The sequence below is a fragment of the Oncorhynchus keta genome, chromosome 7 (assembly GCF_023373465.1).
Source record: "Oncorhynchus keta strain PuntledgeMale-10-30-2019 chromosome 7, Oket_V2, whole genome shotgun sequence".
Lineage (NCBI taxonomy): Eukaryota > Metazoa > Chordata > Actinopteri > Salmoniformes > Salmonidae > Oncorhynchus > Oncorhynchus keta.
The window spans coordinates 1,940,502-1,965,892 of record NC_068427.1 but is presented as its reverse complement, the minus strand read 5'-3'; the positions used below and the strand labels follow the sequence as shown (position 1 = coordinate 1,965,892).

At 41.5% G+C, this 25,391-nt stretch overlaps 1 protein-coding gene across 1 annotated transcript in view; it reads right to left on the bottom strand.

Annotated features, from left to right (window-relative positions):
* The window catches only part of LOC118385863 (collagen alpha-1(XVIII) chain-like), an 86,592-nt gene extending 61,425 nt beyond the window's left edge, over nt 1-25,167 (bottom strand). Inside the window, 4 exon segments of the mRNA XM_052521855.1 lie at nt 2,469-2,489; nt 2,753-2,833; nt 5,934-6,475; nt 24,181-25,167. Of these exon segments, the coding sequence (XP_052377815.1) occupies nt 2,469-2,489; nt 2,753-2,833; nt 5,934-6,475; nt 24,181-24,934 (1,398 nt within the window). The 5' untranslated portion in view covers nt 24,935-25,167.
* Nucleotides 25,168-25,391: the final 224 nt, after the last annotated feature.

The following is a 25,391-nucleotide window of genomic DNA, read 5'->3' as shown; positions in this document are numbered from 1 at the left end:
TACAGTAGTGCACTATAGTAGTGAATAGGGTGCCATTTGAATAGCGTGCCCTACATAGCTTTACAGAGTTCCCGACATCGCTACTAAATAATGCAGTCACTTTAATAAGTCTACCTACATGTACATATTACCTCAATTACCTCGACTAACCAGTGCCCCCGCAATTGTTATTTTACTGCTGCTCATTCATTATTTGGTACTTTTATTACTTACTTCTTAAAACTGCATTTTACTGCTGCTCATTCATTATTTGGTACTTTTATTACTTACTTCTTAAAACTGCATTATTGGTTCAGGGCTTGTAAGTAAGCATTTCACTGTAAGGTCTACCTACACCTGTTGTTTTCGGTGCATGTGACAAATACAATTTGATTTGTGTCCGCCGCTCACGAGAAGGGAGTGAAGTCCTGACCACATCAAAAGGTGAAAAATTCACATGCTTGTGAGTGAACGGCAACATATACAGATAAAATGGATTTCAGGGCACATTTTTTTATTTATTTTTTACCTTTATTTAACCAGGCAAGTCAGTTAAGAACACATTCTTATTTTCAATGACGGCCTAGGAACAGTGGGTTAACTGCCTGTTCAGGGGCAGAACGACAGATTTGTACCTTGTCAGCTCGGGGGTTTGAACTCGCAACCTTCCGGTTACTAGTCCAACGCTCTAACCACTAGGCTACCCTGCCGCCCCGTAACGGTCGGTCTGTCGTCCTCAACCCACACATATTTTTGTACCTCCTATGGAGAGAGTAAGACAAAGGAGGCTCTACAACCACTGCATAAAAATACAAACACAACAAAAAAAAAATCCTAAGATTTTACACCTTTATAAGGAAATCAGTCAATTGTAATTCATTAGGCCGTAATGTATGGATTTCATACGACTGGGAATACAGATACGCATCTGTTGGTCACAGATACCTTAAAAAAAAGGTAGTTAAATGTAGGGACATGGATCAGAAAACCAGTCAATATCTGGTGATATCACCATTTGCCTCATGCAGCAGGGCACATCTCCTTCGCATAGAGTTGATCCGGCTGTTGATTGTGGCCTGTGGAATGTTGTCCCACTCCTCTTCAATGGCTGTGCGACATTGCTGGATATTGACGGGAACTGGAGCATCCAAAACATGCTCAATGGGTGACATGTCTGGTGGGTATGCAGGCCATGGCAGAACTGGGCCATTTTCAGCTTGCAGGAATTGTGTACAGATCCTTGAGGAAGGGTGCCGGGCATTATCTTTCTAAAACATTAGGTGATGGCAGCGGATTTTTTTATTATTTTATTTCACCTTTATTTAACCAGATAGGCCAGTTGAGAACAAGTTCTCATTTACAACTGCGACCTGGCCAAGATAAAGCAAAGCAGTGCGACAAAAACAACAACACAGAGTTACACATAAACAAACGTACAGTCAATAACACAAAATAAAAACATGATGAATTGGCACGATGAATGGACGAATGGCACGACAATGGGCCTCAGGATCTGGTCACGGTATCTCTGTACATTCAAATTGCCATCGATAAAATGCAATTGTGTTTGTTGTGTCTTGCAAATGTGCCCTACCCACCGCCACCATGGGGCACTCTGTTTACAACGTTGACATCAGCAAACCGCTTGCCCACATGACGCCATACACGTGATCTGCGGTTGTGAGGCCGGTTGAATGTGCTTACAGTAGAGAAATTAATGTTACATTTTCTGGCAGCATCACTGGTGGACATTCCTGCAGTCAGCATGCCAATTGCACGCTCCTTCAAAACTTGAAACATCTGTGGCATTGTGACAAAACTGCACATTTTAGAGTGGCCTTTTATTGTCCACAGCAAAAGGTGCACCTGTGTAATGATCATGCTGTTTAATCAGCGTCTTGATATACCACACCATTCAGGTGGATGGATTACATAGGCAAAGGAGAAATGCTCACTAACAGGGATGTAAACAAATTTGTGCACAAAATTTGAGAGAAATATGCTTTTTGGGCGCGTGGAAAATTTCTGGGATCTTTTACATTTACATTTACATTTAAGTCATTTAGCAGACGCTCTTATCCAGAGCGACTTACAAATTGGTGCATTCACCTTATGACATACAGTGGAACAGCCACTTTACAATAGTGCATCTAAATCTTTTAAGGGGGGGGTGAGAAGGATTACTTTATCCTATCCTAGGTATTCCTTAAAGAGGTGGGGTTTCAGGTGTCTCCGGAAGTCTTTTATTTCAGCTCATGAAACCAACACTTTACATGTTGCATTTATATTTTTGTTCAGTGTTGTAAAAACCCATCATGTGGTGACATTACCAAACCTACAACCAGTACATAGCCAAGCCATGCTGCTCACACTCTCTGACCTTTGAAACATCACGGATAACCTGGTTTTAACCTTCATTTTAAACATAAAAATGTCAAACGATCATACCGAGTCTTTCTTCTTCCCGTCCAGTTTCCCTTCCACATCGCGCTTCCGCCATCTCCTGAAGCCTGGGCGGGGAGAGACCAGGGGTGTATTCATTAGTGCAAACCCGTAGCAAAACATTTTGCAATGAAAAACTCATGTTTCTTCAGGTAGGTCCCTTCCGATTTCAGCCCCTTTGCTTCTGTTTGGTTGCTATTGTTCCCTCTAATTTCCCAAGTTCCCTCTAAGTTTAAGCCACCCCATACCCTGCTAAGGCAACAACTGTATAAGCGCTACGCTGCCCCACCTATGTTAATGTATGGGTGGCGGGTCAAGGGTCACTTACCACATCCGAGTCGTCCCCTTCCTCCTCACACTGTCTTTCAGCAGCCCGGGGGTTTCCAACAACCCTCAGCTCCCCAATCACCCCCTATGAAGGAAAACACACACAGGCAAGCGCATATATACGTAGGCAGACACACACACAGACAGTTGTCAATGTTGTCAAAGTTGCCTTTGATGTCTGGTGTCTGTATGTGTGGGGTGATGTAAAACAAGGCATGTTGCGGTGATGCTGCACAGCTGGTCCTCTGCCTGTACACGTCTGCATTCTTCTCCCACCATTAAGCCCACAAGCCATGGCCCTGCTCTAAACATAAACAAACACAAATCTTCCCTCTGACGTCCTGTGTCTTCAAACATGTGTACCTGATCTGTGCGGTGGATTTGTTGTGGAATTCCCCCCTTGCTGAAGAAGCTGAGGGGTTTATTACAGTTCTCCCAGTGTTGAGCAATGAAATGGACGCATGTGATATGACACTCTCCTCTTCCACGGTCCCAGTCCATCAAACTCTCCACCACAGGAGCTTCTTTCCAACGTATCACATTAATAGCATCTTATCAAGTCAATCAAAAAGCCAATCGTGTGATTCAGGGGAATGTGCTTTTAACATGTTTTAAACAGATAAAAGCTCTAGTTATGAAGAGCTTCTCTTTCGATGAATGTCCACAAATGTGTTCACAAGCCTTCAATGTCCCTAAATGGCTATCAAATATATTTATTTTGTTGATTTTATGAGGACTGTTTTTCAGTAAGCTGTAGGCACCCTATGTGCCTCTTTGTTTTCCACTGTTACTTCCAGGCCTGGGAGCAGGTGCTATCTTACCCTATCATAACCAAACATAACAGGTTATATTACTCTGTTATTTATGTTTCTGTTGTCATTTGAGTATGTGTAAATGAACAATGTATAGCTTTATTTTAATTTTAAATATGTTAAAACTAGCATGTCAATCTCATGGACTATCTATACATTTGACTTGAATGGTTACATGTCTCTCTCTGGCTTATACCTCCTCAGTGCAGGCATAAGGGTTCAACACCCTGCGTTGAGTCAACAGATAATGCAATGATAAGTGTCTGAACTCGGGCAATGCCTACCGGGGTCTATGTAAACAAGCATTGTTTGCCTCAGCTGTCTCTAAGAACTGTCTTTAAAAAGATGAAAACCTCCCTTCCACACAGCTTGGAGAACAAAAGAGACAATGCCCTGACATTTGGCCAAACCCTTTTGTCTAAATCCCCTCATTTGGTCTTGTCAAGATAGGACAGACCGACTGAGCTGTCTTGAACCCAAATGAGAGCTATTTGGGATTCTGCTCTGAGCATTCCGAGGCCCTGAGTTGTACTTTGCTTGAAGACATGCCCAGAAAATGCCCAGCAAAATCAGTCAACAGTGGGTAGAACTACACACATTCACATATTTTAAAGGATATGCCATGGACATAAAACGAACCCACGTCCGTCAATCTTTTTCTATGTCTACCTCGGGGTTAATACGCACAAAAAGACACCCTCGAGTTGCCTGTTAATGCTTTATTGGAATAAAGATATCATTGCTTCCTCTGACCATGTTTTAAATCATCCAATTATCTTGGTTTAGTCAGACAGGGTTTACCATCTCTAAATGTATAGACAGAAAGTAAAACAATAATTACAACGCTGTCTGGGAACTAATGAATCATTGCAGAAATATGTAAGTTAGTCAAGCAATAAAAAATATTCAATGTTGCGTTATTTATCAAAAGGCAGGTCAAATGTCTTTCTCTTTCAGTATGTCTTCATACCTGTTCTCATTCTGACATATGATTGCATGGCTTACCATGTTGAGTACTCTCAACAGCACATATTTTTGCGAATAAGGTGTGCCTGTCCAGGGCTACAATAAAAATTAGTAATGTATGGGGTACTCAAGGACTGGAGTTGGGAAACACTAGCTTACGATACTGACTTGAATCTTATTATTGGAGCGGGATCAATTTAAGTTCAATCTCAACTTTTGCTTTATCCTAGCAACATTGTCCCAGCGCAAGCCAAATATCCTGAAGTAAAATGTACTCAATTTCATTCATTCATTTCAAACAGGGTTCATTCTCAGAATGTTAGGTCTTAGTCTTTACAGATTTGAATGTACAACTGGTAACACTTCAGTATAGGAGAATGACATTAAGCCACTGATTTGCAATATAAGTAGCATATTCATCGTTTCCTTATTCACACAAGTAGAAAATAAAACAGTGAATAAAGGCTTGATGAATAGCTTATAGCACACAAAGACCTAACTAGCTACTTATTTATACACTTTTAAACGGCATATTAGTGACCACTATGTGATTCATATGCTTAAATCTTACCCTACAATCTACTGAATGAGGAGATACAACAAATTCAGATGTCAGCAAAAACAAAGGGCACCGTCAATAGACACCATCTTGCTTGTGCTCGGAACATAAGGCCAATTGTCCTGGTCACAGAAGCACCTGTCTGCTTGTGCCCTCTGCTTACAGGGAGACCTGTATTTGTGTGCTGGGTGCTGCAGAGCGACAGTAGGGTCAGCTGCAGCACTTACACAGGGGGATGGAGGGGAGGGCCAACTGGAGCTAATTGACACCCCACCATGAAGTCCACCAATTATACTTCTGTGTTTCCCCTGGAGGAGACAGGGGATGGTCGGGGTCAGACCACGTTTATGTTTTGATTTAAAGCAGGCCAATTAAAGGCAATCAAATCATAAAGGGGTTGCCAAACACGACGGTTTCGGTTTCACGTGTCTGAATCAACCTGACTAGGAGAGCAACACTGACTGGTCTGATTTCCGATTCCACTTGCCCCTGACACCGATATATTTCTCAAGTAGGAAATGTTATAAGGATAGTAGGGCTTGAGATAAGTGCACATAAGTCAAAACTATGAATTCACCTTGGACTGCATTAGGACGTTCTGATTTCTGCTCAAGTTTGAGCCAGAATTGCGGACTACAGATCCTACTCTTATGCTATTATTATGCCATAGGCTAATAGGCTATTCAGGATAGGGCCCTGAGTAAAATATAAGAGAGTATGGGGTAGAATTGCCTTTCAAGTCCTTCAATCCAGGAAATTACAAATGACACATTTTCGCATTGACCAAGTTGAAACGCAACAGACCCCAACTCTGATATTAAAAAGTCCAGTCATAGCATGATACATACCAGGAACTTATCGGGATCGGCCCCTCCGGCTTGGCCCACGAACACCCCGGCTCCGGCCTCCAGCTCCATCTCATCCGGGGACCTCTCGAAGCGTACCACCTGGGGTTGGTCGTCGCAGTTGATGTAGAAGGTGACCTTGTCGTCCAGCACAGAGATGGAGAAGCGATTCCACTGGTCGGCCAGGTTGTGCACGGGGAAGGTGGCCGCCACGTACGACACCTGCGAGTCGGGCTCCGTGTAGTAGAAGATGACATTCTGCTTGTTCGCCTTGACCGGCGACAGCTTGACGCTCACATACATGATCTTCTGCGAGGCGTCTGTGACCGAAAAGATGACTCCGCCCTTGGTGGACTGGGGCTTCAGGTTGAAGAGGAGGGAGAAGTCCCGGTAGAAGGGGCTGGGAAGATGGGCACGTGCCAACTGGCCCGTGTTGGCGTCGGGACCGAAGACGTAGCCGGGGCTGTTGTCGGGACCATAGATCTTGGTGATCTCGTCTGGGGGAGGGTCCCCGATCAGTTGCAGGAGGGAGACACCGATCTCATCTACAGTAGAGAAACAGGAAGTTAGTACACTGCACACAGGAAACGCCGATGACGGGATGGGCTGCATGGCGAGATTGGGTTAGCGTGCTCTATTAGTGTGTTGGGGTTTGACACAGTGGGTTTTGGTCTGCGAGGTAAAAGCAGACCGCCAACACTTTCTTTGTAGTGTTTTGTGAGGTTTTTTTGGGAGGGAAGGGGGGCAGCAATGTTAATGAACCCAGTGTCCAGAGTCACTTGAAGATCTGCATTAACGTAATGATATTTCAATGATTCCCGGTCTAATATTTAAGAGAAATATGACCTGACATGGGAAACTTCCTTGGACTTGTAAAACATACATCACAACTTCAAGATAAATTGTGCATTGCATATCAACGTGTGAATCAACTCCACACGATAATGGTAATTAGATATAAGGGAAACATTACAAACAAATACATTATATGGCTGAAGTGTATTGCAACTGACACACAGCCAAACAAACCACTGTGCTAAAATACTTTGCAAAGCTACAGTAAACAATGACCTTGTGAGCATTTCTCAAAGGACCCAATTCAAACAAGCCAACTCCTATTGTCTGCCTTCAAATAATGGAGTGGGTTATAAAAACTAATAGCAACTATGACATCCCCCAAAAGGCATGGGGAGAACACTTCTCCTGGGACCTACAAGAATCTAGATCCCTTCAACAGATGGAGTTATTTTAGCCCAAAGCCCCTTGTGAATGCATGCCGACATGACATTCTTCCCTCACTGACATTGGATAAGGGGAACTCCATGCTAACCAGTCTAAGATTGGTTTTAACATGGGGTCAGTTAAGGACAGGCACCACACGCAAAAATGTCATTTTTGCAGCTCCTTATCAATTTTGACATTTTGGGGGTATTTTGGTCCATTTAAAATAAACATTTCAAAAAGTAGATGAAAATGTATATTTTTGTTAGTTTATCATACTAGCATTATCAAAATGTCATGAATTGTAACCACTTTTAAATAGACATCCATCCATAGCTCACTTCATTGAATCACATAATATAAAAGTCCTTTTCATAGATAATATATATATGGAATATATGTAGTAACTGACTTTGAAGAGTTGGTGATTGGGTCTAAATAGTGGTTTGGCATTTGGTAGTCTAATTTCAGTGTACTTTTCCCGAAAGTCAGACTCTTCCTGCATGCCAACACATTTTTCTCAGCCTCTCAGAAGCATCTGCATTCATCACAATTTGTGTCGTTCTTGAAAAATTCTTCAGACTTACACATAGGAAATTGTTGATATGTTGTCAAAAAAATTCTAGAGGACATTTTCCTCAAAAGTATTTACAGATATTATGAAATAAATATTTATCCACAATCTGCTGTGTGTAAGTCCAGAGTGGCTTAACAAAATTAAACAAAAACATGTAGGCTGACTTACAAAAAAAATATTTGTGTCACATGCAAACACAGTATGTGCATATTTAATGAATAAAAATGCTATTAGGGTGTGGTGCCGCTTATTCCTATAATTCCCAGTGTTACATAACACTAATATGTGAGAAAAATATTTTTGTGAGCAAATGTTTCATTTTGTCCTTATAGGTTGGTAGCAACATGTGAAAATCGTTGCGATAATCTGTTGTAGCTCAAGTCGACTACGAAGCCCACAATGCAATGCTCTCTCTATGGGCTGGCTGGAAAAACGAAGCGACAATAATACTAAAGTCAATATCAGCATGTGAAATAGCTATTTAGCTGTAAAATCGCCAAACAAACTGCTCCATCAATATAGGAGAAATGGGTTAGTCCCTCTGTTAAATTACAAATTCCTTGAGGTTGGAATATCGCAAAAGCATGATCAATGGCTCATTCGAGAGAAGACAACCTCCCATGTTATGACATCAGCCAGTATTGAAATCTGACATGTATGATAGACATTTTCGCGATATAAAAGTCATACTCCTGTTAACTTCCAGTGTAGTGAGAGAGGCTTTATATTATTTAACTAGGCAAGTCAGTTAAGAACAAATTCTTATTTTACAAAGACGGCCTACCCCGGCCAAACCCTCCCCTAATAACCCGGTAGACACTGGGCCAATTGTGCGCCGCCCTATGGGACACCCGATCACAGCCGGTTGTGATACAGCCCGGGATCGAACCAGGGTCTGTAGTGACGCCTCAAGCACCAAAAAGCAGTGCCTTAGACAGCTGCACCACTTGGGAGTCTTAAATGCTATGTCATACCGGCCAAATGTATGTATGCTTGAACGGGAATAGCTCAGATACAGATGAAATCATGAAATTACCCAGGTAATCGACAGAACATCGCTGAGAGATGCGCAAAAACAACATAGCATTCAAAATGGGTGAATCATTACTTTAAGTGACCCCATACTTCTTTTGATTTCAAACGACAGCATTTCAAATAGATCCAAGGGGGATATGACTGACTGTATGTAATATCGCATGGCACAAAGTGTACGACCAGTGTCTGTGGACCTTTTTCGTTGTCTGTATAAATTTGAAGTGACTAGGATCTTACAAGATCGTTAACAAAATTTGACACAGCTGAACAGAAAACGGGAAGTCTGATTGAATAGACTTTGTAAGCTTTTTCTAACAAGTGCCTCCGGCTGCTTTTTCCTTTGTGTTTCTAAATTTGAATCACTTTTCACGCAATCATGTTTTGGGAAAAAAGTGAATCTAAAAAAGGGAGGATGGTCATCCTTGATTGTACCTCAATTGGAAACAGAGTTAATTAACACTGTATGCTTCAGTTAGATCAGATGCACTAAATACTGAAAACACTTCCTAAGACCATTGAGATATTACCACCCAGATTCTTGTTCTAGGGGTATACTGTAGATGTACATGTAAACCGAATGCTTATGACACTCACCACAACACATAATTATGATCACAAGATTATCACAAAGAAACACACAGTACCAGTCAAAAGTTTGGACACACCTACTCATTCAAGGTTTTTTTTTTATTTTTTACTATTTTCTAAATTGTAGAATAATAGTGAATACATCAAAGGTACACGTCTTAAAGTAATGATGGACTGTTATTTTTCTTTGCGTATTTGAAGTGTTCTTGCAATAATATGGACTTGGTCTTTTACCAAATAGGGATATCTTCTGTATACCTCCCTACCTTGTCACAACACAACTGATTGGCTCAAACGCATTAAGGCGGAAATAAATTCCACAAATGGACTTTTAACAAGGCACACCTGTTAATTGAAATGCATTCCAGGTAAATAACTCATGAAGCTGGTCGAGATAATGCCAAAAGTGTGCAAAGCTGTCATCAAGGCAACAGTGGCTACTTTGAAGAATCTCAAATATAAAATATATTTTGACTTGTTTAACACTTTTTGGGTTACTACATGATTCCATATGTGTTATTTCATAGTTATGTCTTCACTATTATTCTACAATGTAGAAAATAGTAAAATAAAGAAAACCCCTTGAATGAGTAGGTGCTACAAAACTTTTGACTGGTACTGTAAGTCTAAGATTTTTCAGGCTGTAGTTTTGTAAGTAGAAGAAGATAATCATGCACTGCATTCTCTGCATGAGGATAAATTCTGCATGAGAAATTAATTCCATTTAAAAAAAATACAAAATAATGATACATTTCTTAAATTCCATCAATTCCTGAATTTGACCGAATGGAATCAGTGAATTCATTCATTTTATGGAATTTATTTAAAATAATTCCCGACTTATACTCTAACACCTTTCAGCACACACACAACAGTTCCCCTTTAATTCGGTGACATCTGTTAAATGCCATCATGTCAGTGCAACAGGAAACCTACAGCTGTGTTCCCCAAATATCTGTGCTCCCTCTTCCGTCACCCCGGGTGAATGGTATGGGATCAGTGTATAATAATGGGGGAAGTTTTGGAAATAAACAGAGAACACAAAGACGTGTGTGTCCTCTCGACCTCAAATCCGCATCTTGTGATTTGTAGTGAGAAAATGCACCTCTATCGCATGGTGATAAGCAAACAACCTTGCGCAAATTGTGCTATTTCATCATAATTCTAATTCAAAATATAAATCAATACATCTTTATAAATATTGAATTTATGGGAGATAAAAATCTTATCAGACACTTCAAATGGGAAGTAATGCAAAACAAATGTTTTTTTTCTACAAAACCTCTACAAGTTTGTTTGATCATTTTTTGAGCATCAGCTGATATGTTTTTCCTCCTTTACAAAACATTCTTTGAGAACCTTCAGATGACAGATAAACAAGTTCTATGAGTCATTACACAGGGTTCAAAGTCCTCCTGGGGATCTATGAGAAGTGTAGGCCATTAGGGCCTGCAGGTGGTTAGGTTGAAAGGTAAAATATATGAGGTAATCTACTTAACCCAATGCCAAAGCTACGGAAGAGCACTCCTATAAACGTAATTTAAAAAAGGAAATAACAGGGGGTCCTTCCTGTGTCTCGCTTATTGCATTGCCAATCTATCAGTGTGAGAGAGATTAGAACATCATTTGACAGAACTGAAGAAAAAGCCAAACAACCCTCAAGTGGGTCATGTTCTGTTTTCCAACACAGCTAGACACTAATGTGCGATACCAACGCTATAATGTTGGATTTGAAAGTTCAACATGCATAATACTGTATATGTGACTCTGGGAATCTAGGCATATGTCACGCGTCACTACTTTACAGGAGCGGCAGAAATGCCTTCCAGAACATGTGAACTGTCATCTTGTATGCCATCTGTAAATAGGAATACAATAGTTAAATCATGAGCCAAGTTGGTTTAGCAACAGAAAAAGAGCATCCTTCCCGCAAATCATGATTGGCTGAGATAATGAGTGGGCTGGACATGCCGAGAGATGAGTTCAGAACGGTCTGCCATGCTTCTGTCTATTTGAGTTGGTCAGTACGTGTAGGTAATCCTGTCTAACAAGTTAAAAAAATATATATATATATTGCGTAGTAGAACTGCATAAGTGTTGCTCTCCACTTTCTGTTGAATCGAATTTTGTAATCAGTGGAATTTGAGTATGACAGCCAAGGAGATGGAGAAAACACCTGTCTCCGGATTACATCTTCAAACTAAGGGCAACCATGGCATCTATGACAGAGGGAGAAGCAGCCATCCATGTATAACGGGTAAGAAAGTCTACCTAGCAACATTTTAAGACATTACACGTTTTTAATTTTGTTAGAAAGTAATTTTAATTTCAAATTAAAGTGTACTGTTAGCTAGCTAGCAGTACACTAAAGTTTTTAACAAAAAGTTCCAATTAGGTTTCATCTGACCATATGACATTCTCCCAATCTTCTTCTGGATCATCCAAATTCTCTCTAGCAAACTTTAGACGGCCCAGGACATGTACTGGCTTAAGCAGGGGGACACGTCTGGCACTGCAGGATTTGAGTCCCTGGCGGCGTAGTGTGTTACTGATGGTAGGCTTTGTTATTTTGGTCCCAGCTCTCTGCAGGTCAATCACTAGGTCCCCCCGTGTGGTTCTGGGATTTTTGCTCACCGTTCTTGTGATCAGATCGAGGGAGATTATCAATGGTCTTGTTTGTCTTCCATTTCCTAATAATTGCTCCCACAGTTGATTTGTTCAAACCAAGCTGCTTACCTATTGCAGAGTCTTCCCAGCCTGGTGCAGGTCTACAATTTTGTTTCTGGTGACCTTTGAGAGCTCTTTGGTCTTGGCCATAGTGGAGTTTGGAGTGTGACTGTTTGAGGTTGTGGACAGGTGTCTTTTATACTGATAACAAGTTCAAACAGCTGCCATTAATACAAGTAACGAGTGGAGGACAGAGGAGCCTCTTAAAGAAGAAGTTCCAGGTCCGTGAGAGCCAGAAATCTTGCTTGTTTGTAGGTGACCAAATACTTATTTTCCAACATAATTTGCAAATAAATTCATAAAAAAATCCTACAATGTGATTTTCTGGATTTTTTAAAATAATTTTGTCTGTCATAGTTGAAGTGTACCTATGATGAAAATTACAGGCCTCTCTCATCTTTTTAAGTGGGAAAACCTGCACAATTGGTGGCTGACTAAATACTTTTTTTGCCCCACTGTACATGTCTTAATAAAATACTCCACTATGCAAGTAACCATTTCAATAGAATATTAATGATGTCACTGTGACAACTGTTGATAGATGTAGCTGGTAAATTCTATTATTCTGCACTCTGGCACACTCAAACGAAAGAGAAATCAGAAATCGGATTAGATAGCCAGAGCGCAGAATAACGGACACATCTACGAATGCTCAACACCCATTGAATATGGCCGGTGCCAGTAAATGTTGGCAAAAAAAAACGCAAATTGTTCCCAGCAGCACAGTTGCAGTCAACAATGTTCTGGATAACATAAAAACAACCTAACCAGCTCTGCTAGGGCAGAGGAAAATAGTCAGAGCGAGCTATTCTCTTAGCAAGCTAGCCAACGTTAGCCCGTTAGATTGGGTGCTTGACTGCTGTTGTCAGGACAGAACGCGCGGATCAACCCTTAGATGGGTGGGGCTAAAGCTTAAGAGGGTGTAAACAATGCTGAATGGGTGTAGACAAAGAAGAGCTCTCAGTAGGTGTACCAAAACATTCAAAGGCCAATTTCTCAAAAGTGAGGTGACACGTTTATCAACTTTCAATGCGGAATTACTTTCCTATTGTTCCTCGACTGACGTGTAGGACGTACCATTTTCTAGCTCTGGGTCTCTACTTTCATCCAATGTAAAATACACAATTTCACATTTTGCTACATAAGACCACATCGCGCCGGTCTGTCACATATGACCGAATTAAGCAGACATATGACCCTAAACAGGACTAGGGATTTGTTGCTGCAAGTGAGGGCCCCACTCAAATCACCAGAGGGAGTTGTGGGTTCATGACTGTTGAACAGAAAACAATAAATCGTCAATCGCACTGCCCTACAAGATGTTAGTCAGGACAAAGTGAGAATGACAGCTCGAGGGGCCACAGATGGACGGGCAGGCCTGCGCTTGCAGGTCGACACAGGAACCCCCCTAACTCTCTCTGCCAGTTCTCAATGGTAAAAAGTCTGGTGGGGAGTGGGCCGGCAACTGGAGGGTTGCTGACATCAAGGTCCTAGTCAGAATTTCCTGCGCTTGTGCAAGGCACCACTTTACCCCTAAACGTCTGCAGGGGTGTTGCACTTTGGCTGACACGTGGGGGTGTCTCAGGGTTTTTGGGATAAAACAAAAAGACAAAAGATCTGTGTCTTGTGACAATAGACAAACAGAGCCTTGTCCCTCAGTCTGCGATCATAACGTTCCATCTGGAGGGAAAGTTTGCCTCCTCTCCACCTTCTTAATGCCCTTACCTCATTCTCCTATGATACGGTCATCTGATCTTCCGATGTGCCTTGCCAATCCTACGACACCAGTCCTAATTTTCCCGGAACTGTGTGCTCCTACAGCATTCTGAGTTTCCCAAACACAAGCCCCCTCATTATGGAACAGTTCACCTATTATGCCGACCAGATCTAGTTTCACCCACAGGCATGGCCACAAACAATATCAAGGGAGACTCAGTTGATATCTTAGGCACATATCTGACAGTTCATGGCAATGTGTGCTGCTGAGTGACAAGCATCCACAGTGTGGTTCTTTCCATAGTCCCTAAAATGACCTATGTTGCTCAGCATACTGACATAAGCTGGGAGATGTTGACGTGCCTATTAAACAATGTAGAATCAATCACTCGTCAAAAACAACGGCAAACAACGAGAAACGGAAGCCAATTGAATTACCGGCTTTATGATTTATGATTGTAAGGCTTTCCCCTTCAAACGTAAAGCTAAAGGAATGCCTTTGCTGATGTCGGTGAATGCACCCGTATTGTGTCGTCTAAAAGGCAGTGAGTCATTTGAAATGATGAAAACAAATTGGTCTGTGTGCAGGGGTTGGGCGATATGGCCCAAATATCATATCACGATATGTTTCACATTTTTGACGGTCTTTGGTGGTCTTTTATGTTTATTAATAATAAAAGTTTTACGTTTGCTCTATGAGTTGTGCATGACCCTAGAGTGGCAACACATACATTCTACGTGATTTTAAATGGGGATTTCTCAATTCAGGTTGTTTTATTCTGTTCAAAGAAACTTCAAAACAAAAGTTGATATAATTTGAGCCAATTTTCACACTGCCACATAGGGCTGTGTGATATGGGTAAAGAAATCTAGGACTTATTTTTAACAAAATATTGCAATTGCGATATAGATCAAAACTAGCCTAGGCAGCCGATAGATCTGCACTATCGTCTAAGGTTGATGAGCATTCCCGGTAATACAGTCGTGTCACTTGTGGACTGGCTCATATATTAAGTATCCTCCATTCAGGCTTAAAGGGCATCATTTTCCTCTTTAACTAGCTTTAACACAATTTTCCACGCCCATTTTGGTATTTTCACACCACTTAGGACGTTGCACACCCTTGGCTGAATGCGGTGTGCAACATCCTAAGTTGTCTGAAAATCCAAAAATGGTGGTGTAAAATCTGCTGGCTCGCCAATACAATTAATTAATGAGGAAAATTATCCCCTGAATGGAGGATGCTTTATGTATGAGCCGGTCCACGGGCGACACGAGTGTATTACCGGGAATGCACATCAATCCTAGATGATAGTGCAGATCTAGCTGCCAATATCGGCTGCCTAGGCTAGGTCAAAACACTTAGGTGAACTGTTGGAATCATGGAAATATAATGATTATTCAGAATGGAATAGTGGGCACTTTGAATACAGTGTTGTTTGACATGACACCAAATTAAAAAGCCAAGGAGGCATTCATAGAATTAGGAATTTGAATTCTAGTAGGATCTCTATCGAGGCGTTATTGTCACAGGGTAGGAACCAAAGTGTTGGTCAGTGTTTCCCAGGGGAGTCGGATCCTATCATCTTTGGCTACATTAAATGTCGTATCTTACTTCATGTCACTAAGCAGCATCTATTCCTCTCTGATTTAGAAGATGCTGTTGCACAAACATGCTGATTTAAGCTTACACCAGCACAGGTATTAGGCTTCATTAGCTAGCTACATTTATCTGACTCAGTACATTTATTAGCTAGCTAGTTAGCTAGCTAACTAGCGATTAGTGACTAATGATTTATTTTAGCCACAATTTGCTATGAAAAGACAATTAGCTGTTTGTAGATGGTAACATATTGCACACAAACTAAGTGTAATTATATAAGTTGCAATTTTATATTCAGAAGCAAAGTGGAAAACAGCATCGTTGTCATCAACATATTGTTGCATCTGCTGCAATGACCATGCAAACTGAAGAGTGAACGGTCGGCAAACGATCTTGTGGCCGAGCAACAACAACTGCACTCCTTGAGTGACAGGGGGAGTTTGGTGAGAGAGACTGAGAGAGAAGACTCAAGTAGTGGAGTAAAGTATAAAAATGGAGTGCCGTATCACATTTAACAAACCAAAACATTGAAATAGGAGGTAAAGAAAAAAAGTAAACCGGTCCATGCATCAATACCGGTATACTGCCCAGCCCTATAATATTAGCATTTTAACTAGGATCTCCATTCAACCCCCAGAAAAGCTTTTGTCATCCACTGACAGTTTAACAAGACTTGATATATGCTAATCAGGCAGAAAAAAAGTGCAGCTTCTGAAAGGGTCCTGTTGGGGTTGGTTCCTAAATATTTGGGGAATATGAGATTTGAAAATCTAGGGTTGAAATAAAATACGGAAACAATTACCATTCCAAAGGGATTTGTTTTTTTTGTACAGACATTTTTTTTCTCATATTTCTCATATATAGTGGCACAAATGACAATAAAAAAAAACATAATAATGTAACCTTTATTTAACTAGGGGAAACCCATCGAGACCACGGTCTCATTTACAAGGCTGCTCTGGAAAAAATGAATCAACATTTACAATTAAAACAAATCACATTCAAAAGCGACAGATAAAATTACAAATCAATCAAAACAAGTGCAGTTCTCCTTCACCACAGAAATTCAAGGCTCAAAGTGGCCTGCGGGTCATTCAATGCTCTAGGGGCACAATAACTAAAAGCAATCTCCCGGACTCATGGAACTTCTAGAACCAGCCAGTCTTGAGAGCAAATCTGATGGTGGCTGGATTTCCAATTAAGAAGTGGTGAGGTAGTATGGGAGTGTCTGGAGAACTGCTTTATATACAAATATCAGCCAATGTTGGGCACTTCTGGTAGTCAGAGACTCCCAGCTAACAGAACTACTGTATATGTATGAAAATTGTCTCCTGTGATAAAAAATGCAGGGCTGAGTAATAGACTGAATCTAAAGGTTTTAAAACAGAAGCTGCTGCGTGCATGTAGATTATATCACCATAGTCAAGTACTGGGAGGAGCGATGCTTTAACAATCTTCCTCCTGTTTTCAAAAGTAAGGCAGGATTTATTTGTATAAAGGAAACCGATCTTAATTACCTATCTTTCTCAGTTATTCAATGTGTGTTTTAATAGACCGTTTTCATCAATCCAAATGCCTAAATACTAACGAGGGTTTGGCTTAATTTAGGCTCTCTTAAAGGTGCCGCTACGCAGATCTTTAGGTTAAATTTGACAAGACCTGGAGAACAACAAACTTGGTTTAATCAACATTTAACACTAATTTAAGATCTGTAAGCAATACTTGAATTGAATCATAACTGAAGGTTGTTAATGGCCTGCTGCACTGAGGGGGCATCCGGATGGAGATGTAGGCCCCAGTTATAATTCAGGGACAAGCTAACATTATTAATGTAATCAACAGTAAATGGCTTAATTCTGAGCCTTGTGGCACTCCTTTGGTTATATTAAGAAAATTAGACTGAAATCCATCAGCAGATATACAGGACTTCTATCGTGCAGGTAATTTTTTAACCAGCCGTAGGCCGCTCGGTCTAGACCAATTACGGGTAGCCTCTGGAGCAGGACTGCAATGCTTTCGACAGATCAATATAAAAGGGCATCGCAGTGCGGTTTCCTGTGTAGTCCGTTAACTATGTAATTTATGACTTGAGAAGCAGCCGAGATGGTGCTGTGTCCTGTTGAGCATCCAGAGTACAATTTCATTCAGAATACAATTCAAAATACAATCTTAAAAGGTCCACACCTGAGAATTTACCAAGAGTTCTACATTTTTTGCTAAACATTAATGTTTTGAGATTGGATGGATAGATAAAAAAATATGTGTCAAGGGCTCCACAATCAGAGGTGCAGCAAGCCGTTAGAAGACACGGGTCAAGCATGTCTGCCCCAGTGGACTTTTTAAACATCAATAACTAAATGAGCGTCAAGAACTTTCTTAGTAGTGACTTGCTGAAGAGAGAACAGTTGGTCAACATTTACAGTAGCAGGCATGTCTGTGATTGAACAGGGGTGCATCAGAGATGCATGTATCATGAACAGTCTTTTCAGAGTTGTCCTTCTTGCCCCTTTCAAATAAATGGCCTGCTGCTATAAAATGTTGGTTCAACTCATTGGTAATTTGAGTTTTGTCTATTATATTATTGGAGTTAAACAGAACCTCATTGAGTAAAGAGGTGTGACTGCTTCATTTAAGCAATTTAGAAGATCAGATGTGTCTGGTTTGATCTGGTTTGGCTAGTACCTCACTGTGCGCAAATGTCTGGAAGGATTTTTCTGATATCTTAAAATGACACTAGCGTTTGGGACTTCTGTGTTAACAAGTTGTTCGTTTAAATAACACACAGACAGGCAAGGAAACTTCCAACTTATTTTCCCATTCATTTTCCCCATTGGAAACAAGTTAGAGAGTTCAATGGTGCATATGGAGGATGCATTCAAAGTAAAGTGATATTCAAATGTGGATGGAAAAGAAATGCATTGCACTCTGATGACCACCAGGTTGTACCCTTTCCATGCATCCAACATTTTTGCACTTTTGGTGACGAGGCCTAAATGGCATTCTCTTTGAATATGACCATAGCGTTCTAACGACGTCGCCAGTAGTAAGATTTGAGCACGATTTCCTAAAAGACAAGTGCTGACGGAGTGGGTACCACTTAAGCTCTGCAGACTCGGTACTGGGCCCTAATCATATCACCTCAGAAAATGACGAGATGGGAATGCTATGCCTTGAGCAATTTGGCAGGGTATTGCTTCAATAAATAGCTCTGGATAAAACTAAATGGCAACCAAAATGACCAAAAGTAATTGAAAACTGTTTAATCAAGAGGTACTCTGCATGGTCATACTCCAGCTGAAAATGACTTCTGTATCTCTACTATACTAAGGACCATTTAATTGGCCTTCCCATTGTAACAGAAACCAGGGAGCTAGGAGCTTCTGTCAGTGAACGATTGAGAACATTGTGCCCATAATTGGAACCCTCAGAGTGCAGCTTAGAAACGTTTTTCCATGGCGAACACCTGCGTGAGATCTCTGCCAGCTTTAAGCCTTCCTGTCATGGGATACAATATTAGACTCCCTGCATGGAACCACTGCATTGTGGATAATCAGTGTCAGACACAGTATAGTATGAACCCCTGGGAATAGAGACCGCGAAGCCACAAAAACACAAACACATACCCTAATATATACATGATCCCACTGCCAGAGTTTGTCTGGCAGTGGGGAAGACATACGGACCACCGTAGCAGTTAGAGACGTTGGGATTAACTATTTAAATTCAGTCAATTCCAGAAATGTTAAATTAAAGTTAAACTACATGGGCAATTGTGATTTTTGAGCTATTACACCAATTGATTCTTTAAGAACATAACTATATAAATGCCTCATGAGCCTAGTTCAACTGTCGTACCCCACTATAACCCAACATATAAACTTGTTTTACTCGTTTGTTCGTAATCAATGCAATTGTACACCAACACTGTAGAGCCTTAAAACATTGTTCAAATTATAATGTTGATATCATAGCTGGTTAGTCCTTGCAATCCAGTCAATGAATTTAAGAGTGATTACATTTTTCCATCCCGCAGAGGCGGGGTGTACTACTTTGTTATTGTTGGAACAGCAGACTGCCCTTTTATGAAGCAATGTCTCCTTTTTTACATAGTTTATTTATTCAGACGAGACCAAAATAAACAAACAAGACACATACACATGCACAAACATATACAGCCTGACATCAACATGACTTTCCTATCTCTATTCCCACCCGCCCTATCCGATCCAGAGGTAGGCAGGCCTGTAGCCTATGAAATGGCCAATAGGCCTACTGAATGATGTAAGTGCATACAAAGCAACGCAAAACAAAAAGAAAACAATGCATTGGAGAGGTGCCAACAAATATTACAGGTCATTCTTCTTTTCCATTTTTTACATGGTCATAAGATTCATTACGGAACATCATGCTATATATAGGCCAATGCATACACAATTCAGGGAGACAATTTCATTCATCATCAGGTCATCATCCGGTATGGTACACATTGAAGGGAGAATATCATTAATGATATCGAAATGTGGGGGCATCTAAGAGCATGGATAACTAGGTACTCGCTCCACCTGCTGACCACTGCAGGAATGGACCCCGTACGAGGTCAGTCAATGCCCTTACCCAATGTCTCCTTCTTTTCAAAGAGGACGTTCTTGGACATTTCTCCAATTTGCCACGTTAAAACAAATCAAAATGTAAATGCAATTGACCCCAACAACCCTGAAATCTGTAACCGCTTATCTTTCAAAGGAAAGCAAGTGACCATGACAAAACCCTAGACATTACTAACATGGCTAATGAGTAAAACCATTTGATTTCATGCCACTGAGGTGCTCCCAGTTGTTGAACTACCCACTATCTGATCCACTCATGCACAAGGGCAACAGCAGTGCAATGTTCCCATGGGCAGTGACCCTCCCACACATCTCTCCATATATAAAGTGTGTAAACTGCCTCATTGTACTCTGCTGTGCAGGGCCCTGATGAAGTCAACATGACAACCCCCTGTGAACCCACTGAGCACCCGCCCAAATTCCGGCTCAGAATTATGAAGGGAAGCGATGAGAGACTCTTCCATAAGCGGCCCATCACCATTCAAATGACAAGTGGGGGCATGAGGGGGTACAGATAGGGATAAAGAAAGCGCTACAGGAACTGTAGATAGTGGGAAGTGTCTGAAATAGTAGCCATGACGAAGCACACAAACACAACACCATTAAAGTATTTACCAGCGAGGGAAGTATTTGGTGGAAGAGTGTTGGGGTTTGGGAAAATACCCATATTGAGTTACCCTGGGCTAATAAACAACGAAACAGACCGATTTTGGCTTTAGGGTTGGTCTTTACAGGTTGTGACACATTAGCTCGGCTATTCAACTGTGACCTGCAGTCTAATGAAAGCAGAAGCAGTCAACCTGTTAACATTTCAACACTGAGCTGCACCACTGCAGTTCACTTCAGAAAATCAAGAAATGTTGCTATCGTAACAGGTACCACATGAGTAGTGTACTATACAGTATGACCAAAAATGTTTACAAAAGTAAATCACACATTTGTTCATGTTTTAGGGCAATTATGTTAATGTGGCATACTTTTTTGTTGGACTTGACCTAGATGATAGGCTGTAATGGATAAATAGAGCTGTACCTCAAGGCAGCTCTAATAGGCAATACCAAGCACAGATGCCTCAGCCTCACTGCTGAACTACTGCTCTTAGATATCGGCAATAAAATTCCTGCCCTCAAGGACTCAATTTATAACATGAATGCAGAGCATGACTTGCCCTGAGGTCATTTACAATGTGACTTATTTCATTTAGCCTGGCACATACTCTGAATGTTTCAGAGAATCACATGGGTGTTTCCTACATTTCTGAGACTTTTCAGATTCACTCTACAGATTCACTTAGTGTCGGATCAGAGACATGTTGTCCACTAAAGCCTGTCAGTGGAGCAAGCTGTCTAGAGATAGCAGTGCCGTAAAAATAGATAATGTAAAGCCGGATGATATGAATGTGAGCACTGAAACTCCAAATACACCAACCTGATCAGGGTGAAATGGCATCACTCTCCACCACTATATTTATTTGACAACTTCGTAATCTGGAGCCATTTTCAGTACCTTTAAACAACTACTTATTGTAAACATTTATGGGGTCTTAATCGGGCAAACAAGGTGTCTCTTCTTTTTGAATGACTTATTCATTGAAATGTACACTATATAAACACAAAAGTATGTGGACACCCTTTCAAATTAGTGGATTCAGCTATTTCTGCCACAACCGTGCCTGACATGTGTATAAAATCGAGCAAACAGCCATGCAATCTCCATAGACAATGGACAATGACTTTCAATGACTTTCAACGTGGCACTGTCATAGGCTGCCACCTTTCCAACAAGTCAGTTTGTCAAATTTCTGACATGCTGGAGCTTCCCCGGTCAACTGAAAATGCTGTTATGGGAGTGGTGTAAAGCTCGACGCCATTGACTCTGGAGCAGCGGAAACGAGTTCTCTGGAGTGATGAATCACGATTCACCATCTGGCAGTCCGATGAACAAATCTGGGTTTGGTGGACGCTACCTTCCCAAACGCATAGTGCCAAATGTAAAGTCTGGTGGAAGAGAAATAATGGTATGGGGCTGTTTTTCATGGTTCAGACTAGGCCCCTTAGTTCCAGTGAAGGGAAATCTTAATGCAACAGCATACAATGACATTCTAGACTATGCTGTGCTTCCAACTTTGTGGCAACAGTTTGTGGAAGGCCCTTACCTTTTTAAGCATGACAATGCCCCTGTGCACAAATTGATGTCCATACAGAAACGGTTTGTCAAGATCGGAGTGGAAGAACTTGACTGGCCTGCACAGAGCCCTGACCTCAACCCCATCAAACATCTTTGGGATGAATTGGAATGCCGACTGTGAGTCAGGCCTATCGCCCAACATCAGTGCCGACCTCACTAATGTGCTTGTGGCTGAATGGAAGCAAGTCCCCGAAGCAATGTTCCAACATCTAGTAGAAAGCCTTCCCAGAAGAGTGGAGGCTGTTATAACAGCAAATGGGGACCAAATCCATATTAATGCCCATGATTTTGGAATGAGATTTTCGACAAGAATGTGTCTACATACTTTTGGTCATGTAGTGTACCTACACCACCTCCTCTCCAACATTGTAAGAATAGTTTTATGTTTCATGTTTTTCCATTTTAGGAAATGTGTCTGCTGAAATATTTTAAAAGTTATGTGCAGATTCAGAAAAACGCCTACAAAAGAAAATGCACTCATTTGACATAGAAACCATAAGCATATGTGTTTCCACATTACTACCTGGCAAAGAGAAGAAAGTCAATTAGAGCGCAACATGTGTTTTAGAGATTTTGCCACGGCATGCTTAGGCCAAAAGTGAATCCTGAGAGCCCCCTCTCACTGTACCATAACAGCAGGGTGGGATCTAATCATGAGATCGGAGGCTAGAAAGGTCAGTGACGGCTGAGAGCTGACTTAACTGAATATAATGAGCTACCATCCTGGTACACTGATGGCATAGGCAAATTATTGCTCAACCCAACTTCTACCCAACTAGCAGAAGAAAAATGTTGCATGTGCACCCTGTAGCATCCAAAACAAGTTTGTTGCTGAAAGCAATTTCCCCACTTTTATATGCAGACTGAACAGGGTTTATGTTGGACAGGGAAAGGAACATTTTTTTTCTACCAGTACCATTTATCTTTCCCCCATCATGCTCAAGGCCGTTGAAATACCTGCAACTGGTGTCTATATGTCTCCAAGTTGAAACAGTCACCAAGCTAAAATAAGATCAACTGTCATGCAAGTATATTCACACACAAAGGTTGGCTTGTTGAATGTATCACACCAAATCACAAAAATAAAATAATCACTTCCCTTGTGCTCAATGTAACACGGTAGCTCATTTGACCATGTAGAGAGCAGAATGCACAAACTTTGACAAGCAATTCATACAACCAAAATGTAATCATCTTCATTTCAAAGTTACCATGTACTGCTTGTAATGTGTATTGCAATGGTTTATTCTATGAATACATGTGACAGCTTGTTGATATAAAGATGGCATGCCAAAAGATTATGTATAGAATGTACACTACATGCTGGGGTGTCCTTCACTCCTTTAAGTGCACATGAAAGAAATTAAATATCTCTATAAATACTCCATTTAAGTCTGGGAGGGACAAATCATATAACACGGAATCCAACTGTGACCTTTAGCCCCTCACTCTGGTTTTATTACATCTCAAACTCTATATACATAAACTTCCAACGTCAGCTTCATCAAGTCCCTCTCCCTCAAAAGTAGACTACTTATCCTGCACCTAACTTACATTATGCTAAAGTCTATAGCTATCCAAAATAAAAAATATATATTTTACCTCTGGGGAATGTGTGTGCGTTCATGTGTGTGTGTGTGACACATTCTTATACATTTTAGTTAGTCACTTGCCAACCGGGAGACTTGGACATACATTGACATGCGACCGGTTTGGGTTGTGAGGAAAACACTAGTGCCATGCTTGTTTAGTCTTTGCACACACCATTGTTGTTGCCGAAGGGTTGAGTTGCAAACAGAAATACACTGGTTAGTCCCCTGAACCTTCATATAATGCACTTAAAACACACTGTGTCAGGATTAGCCCAAAAAACACGAGATAAATGTCCCAGGACTACTGGGTGACAAAAAAAAAGACAAACAGGGGGTGGGATTGGGGATGGTTGAAAATGGATTTCCAAAAAGGGAATACATTTTTACCAGAGATTACCTTTCTGGTTACTGACTGACAAGCACTGATACCCATCGTCCTCATCAGGCAAAGAGTGGCACTCCATAGGGAGGCTGCCCTCATCGAGGACTGTCCAGCAGCTGTCCTGCAGGACCTCGCAGACGCTGCGGCAAGGCAAAGGCGGTGGCAGGCCCCGGGGGCACCTGGGCAACAGCAGCAGGCAGAAAAACCACTCCAGGCTATGGTGGCAGCGCGTCCTCAAGAGCCACGCCCAAGAGCCCAAAACAGCCCGGACCTCCTTCACACTGCTGTGATTGAAATAGTTGGGCAACACAAAGCTGTCGCCACCCATGGATTTGCAGAAAGGCAAATGGAAATCTATTGGCCAGCAACGTGGGGAGTCTGGGGCTGGCGTCTCACTAGTAGCTAAGAGAGAGTGGTTGCTGTCAAAAGGGGTTAGAAAATCACCTGAGACAGTGTATTCATCAGAATACTCTGTCGAGTTAAAATTATTGGCGTTCCAACTAGAGCTACTGTCAATTACTCTGTTGCTACTTCTGTTACTGGGAGTTGTCTCAAGAGAGACATTAACACTTGGGACGGGCTGACTGTCTATGGGGAAAACCGTACCATTCCACTCAGCTGTTCTGTTGTGCTCATCCAAAACACTTTCTGCTAGGTCCACCTTGACAATACCCAGCATCTCATTCTCTTTCCCTGCAAGCACATTGACATTCTCTGCTAAACCGATGAGGTCTGTGGGTAAAACTGTTCCCTCCTGGCTATCCCACATAGAGGCTCCTGGTTCAGATGCAGATTCAATGCTAGATCCAGATTGAGACCCAAACCCAATTCCAGACACAGGTCTAATTTGAGACCCATGTCTGATTTCAGACTCTGAGTCAAATTCAGAACTAGATTCAGATTCAAATCCAGACTGAGATCCGAATTCAGAACCAGACCCAAATCCCGACCAGGATCCAAATCCAGACCCACTCCCAACCCCTGACCACTCCCAGAGACCAGATCCCATACCCTGTACTGTGGACATGTCATTACCAGGTTTGCTTCCCCTTGACGTGGGCCGGCTGGCACCCTTTTCCATTGGGCGCTCATTCCTGGCTTTTGACCTCACAGTGGTCACCTTGGGGGCCTCCGTGGCCTTTGCATTCTGGTTCCAAGTTTGCGCAAACTTATGTATCCCGCTTTCTATGTCAATGATATCTGCCCCCACTTCTTCAATGTTCTCC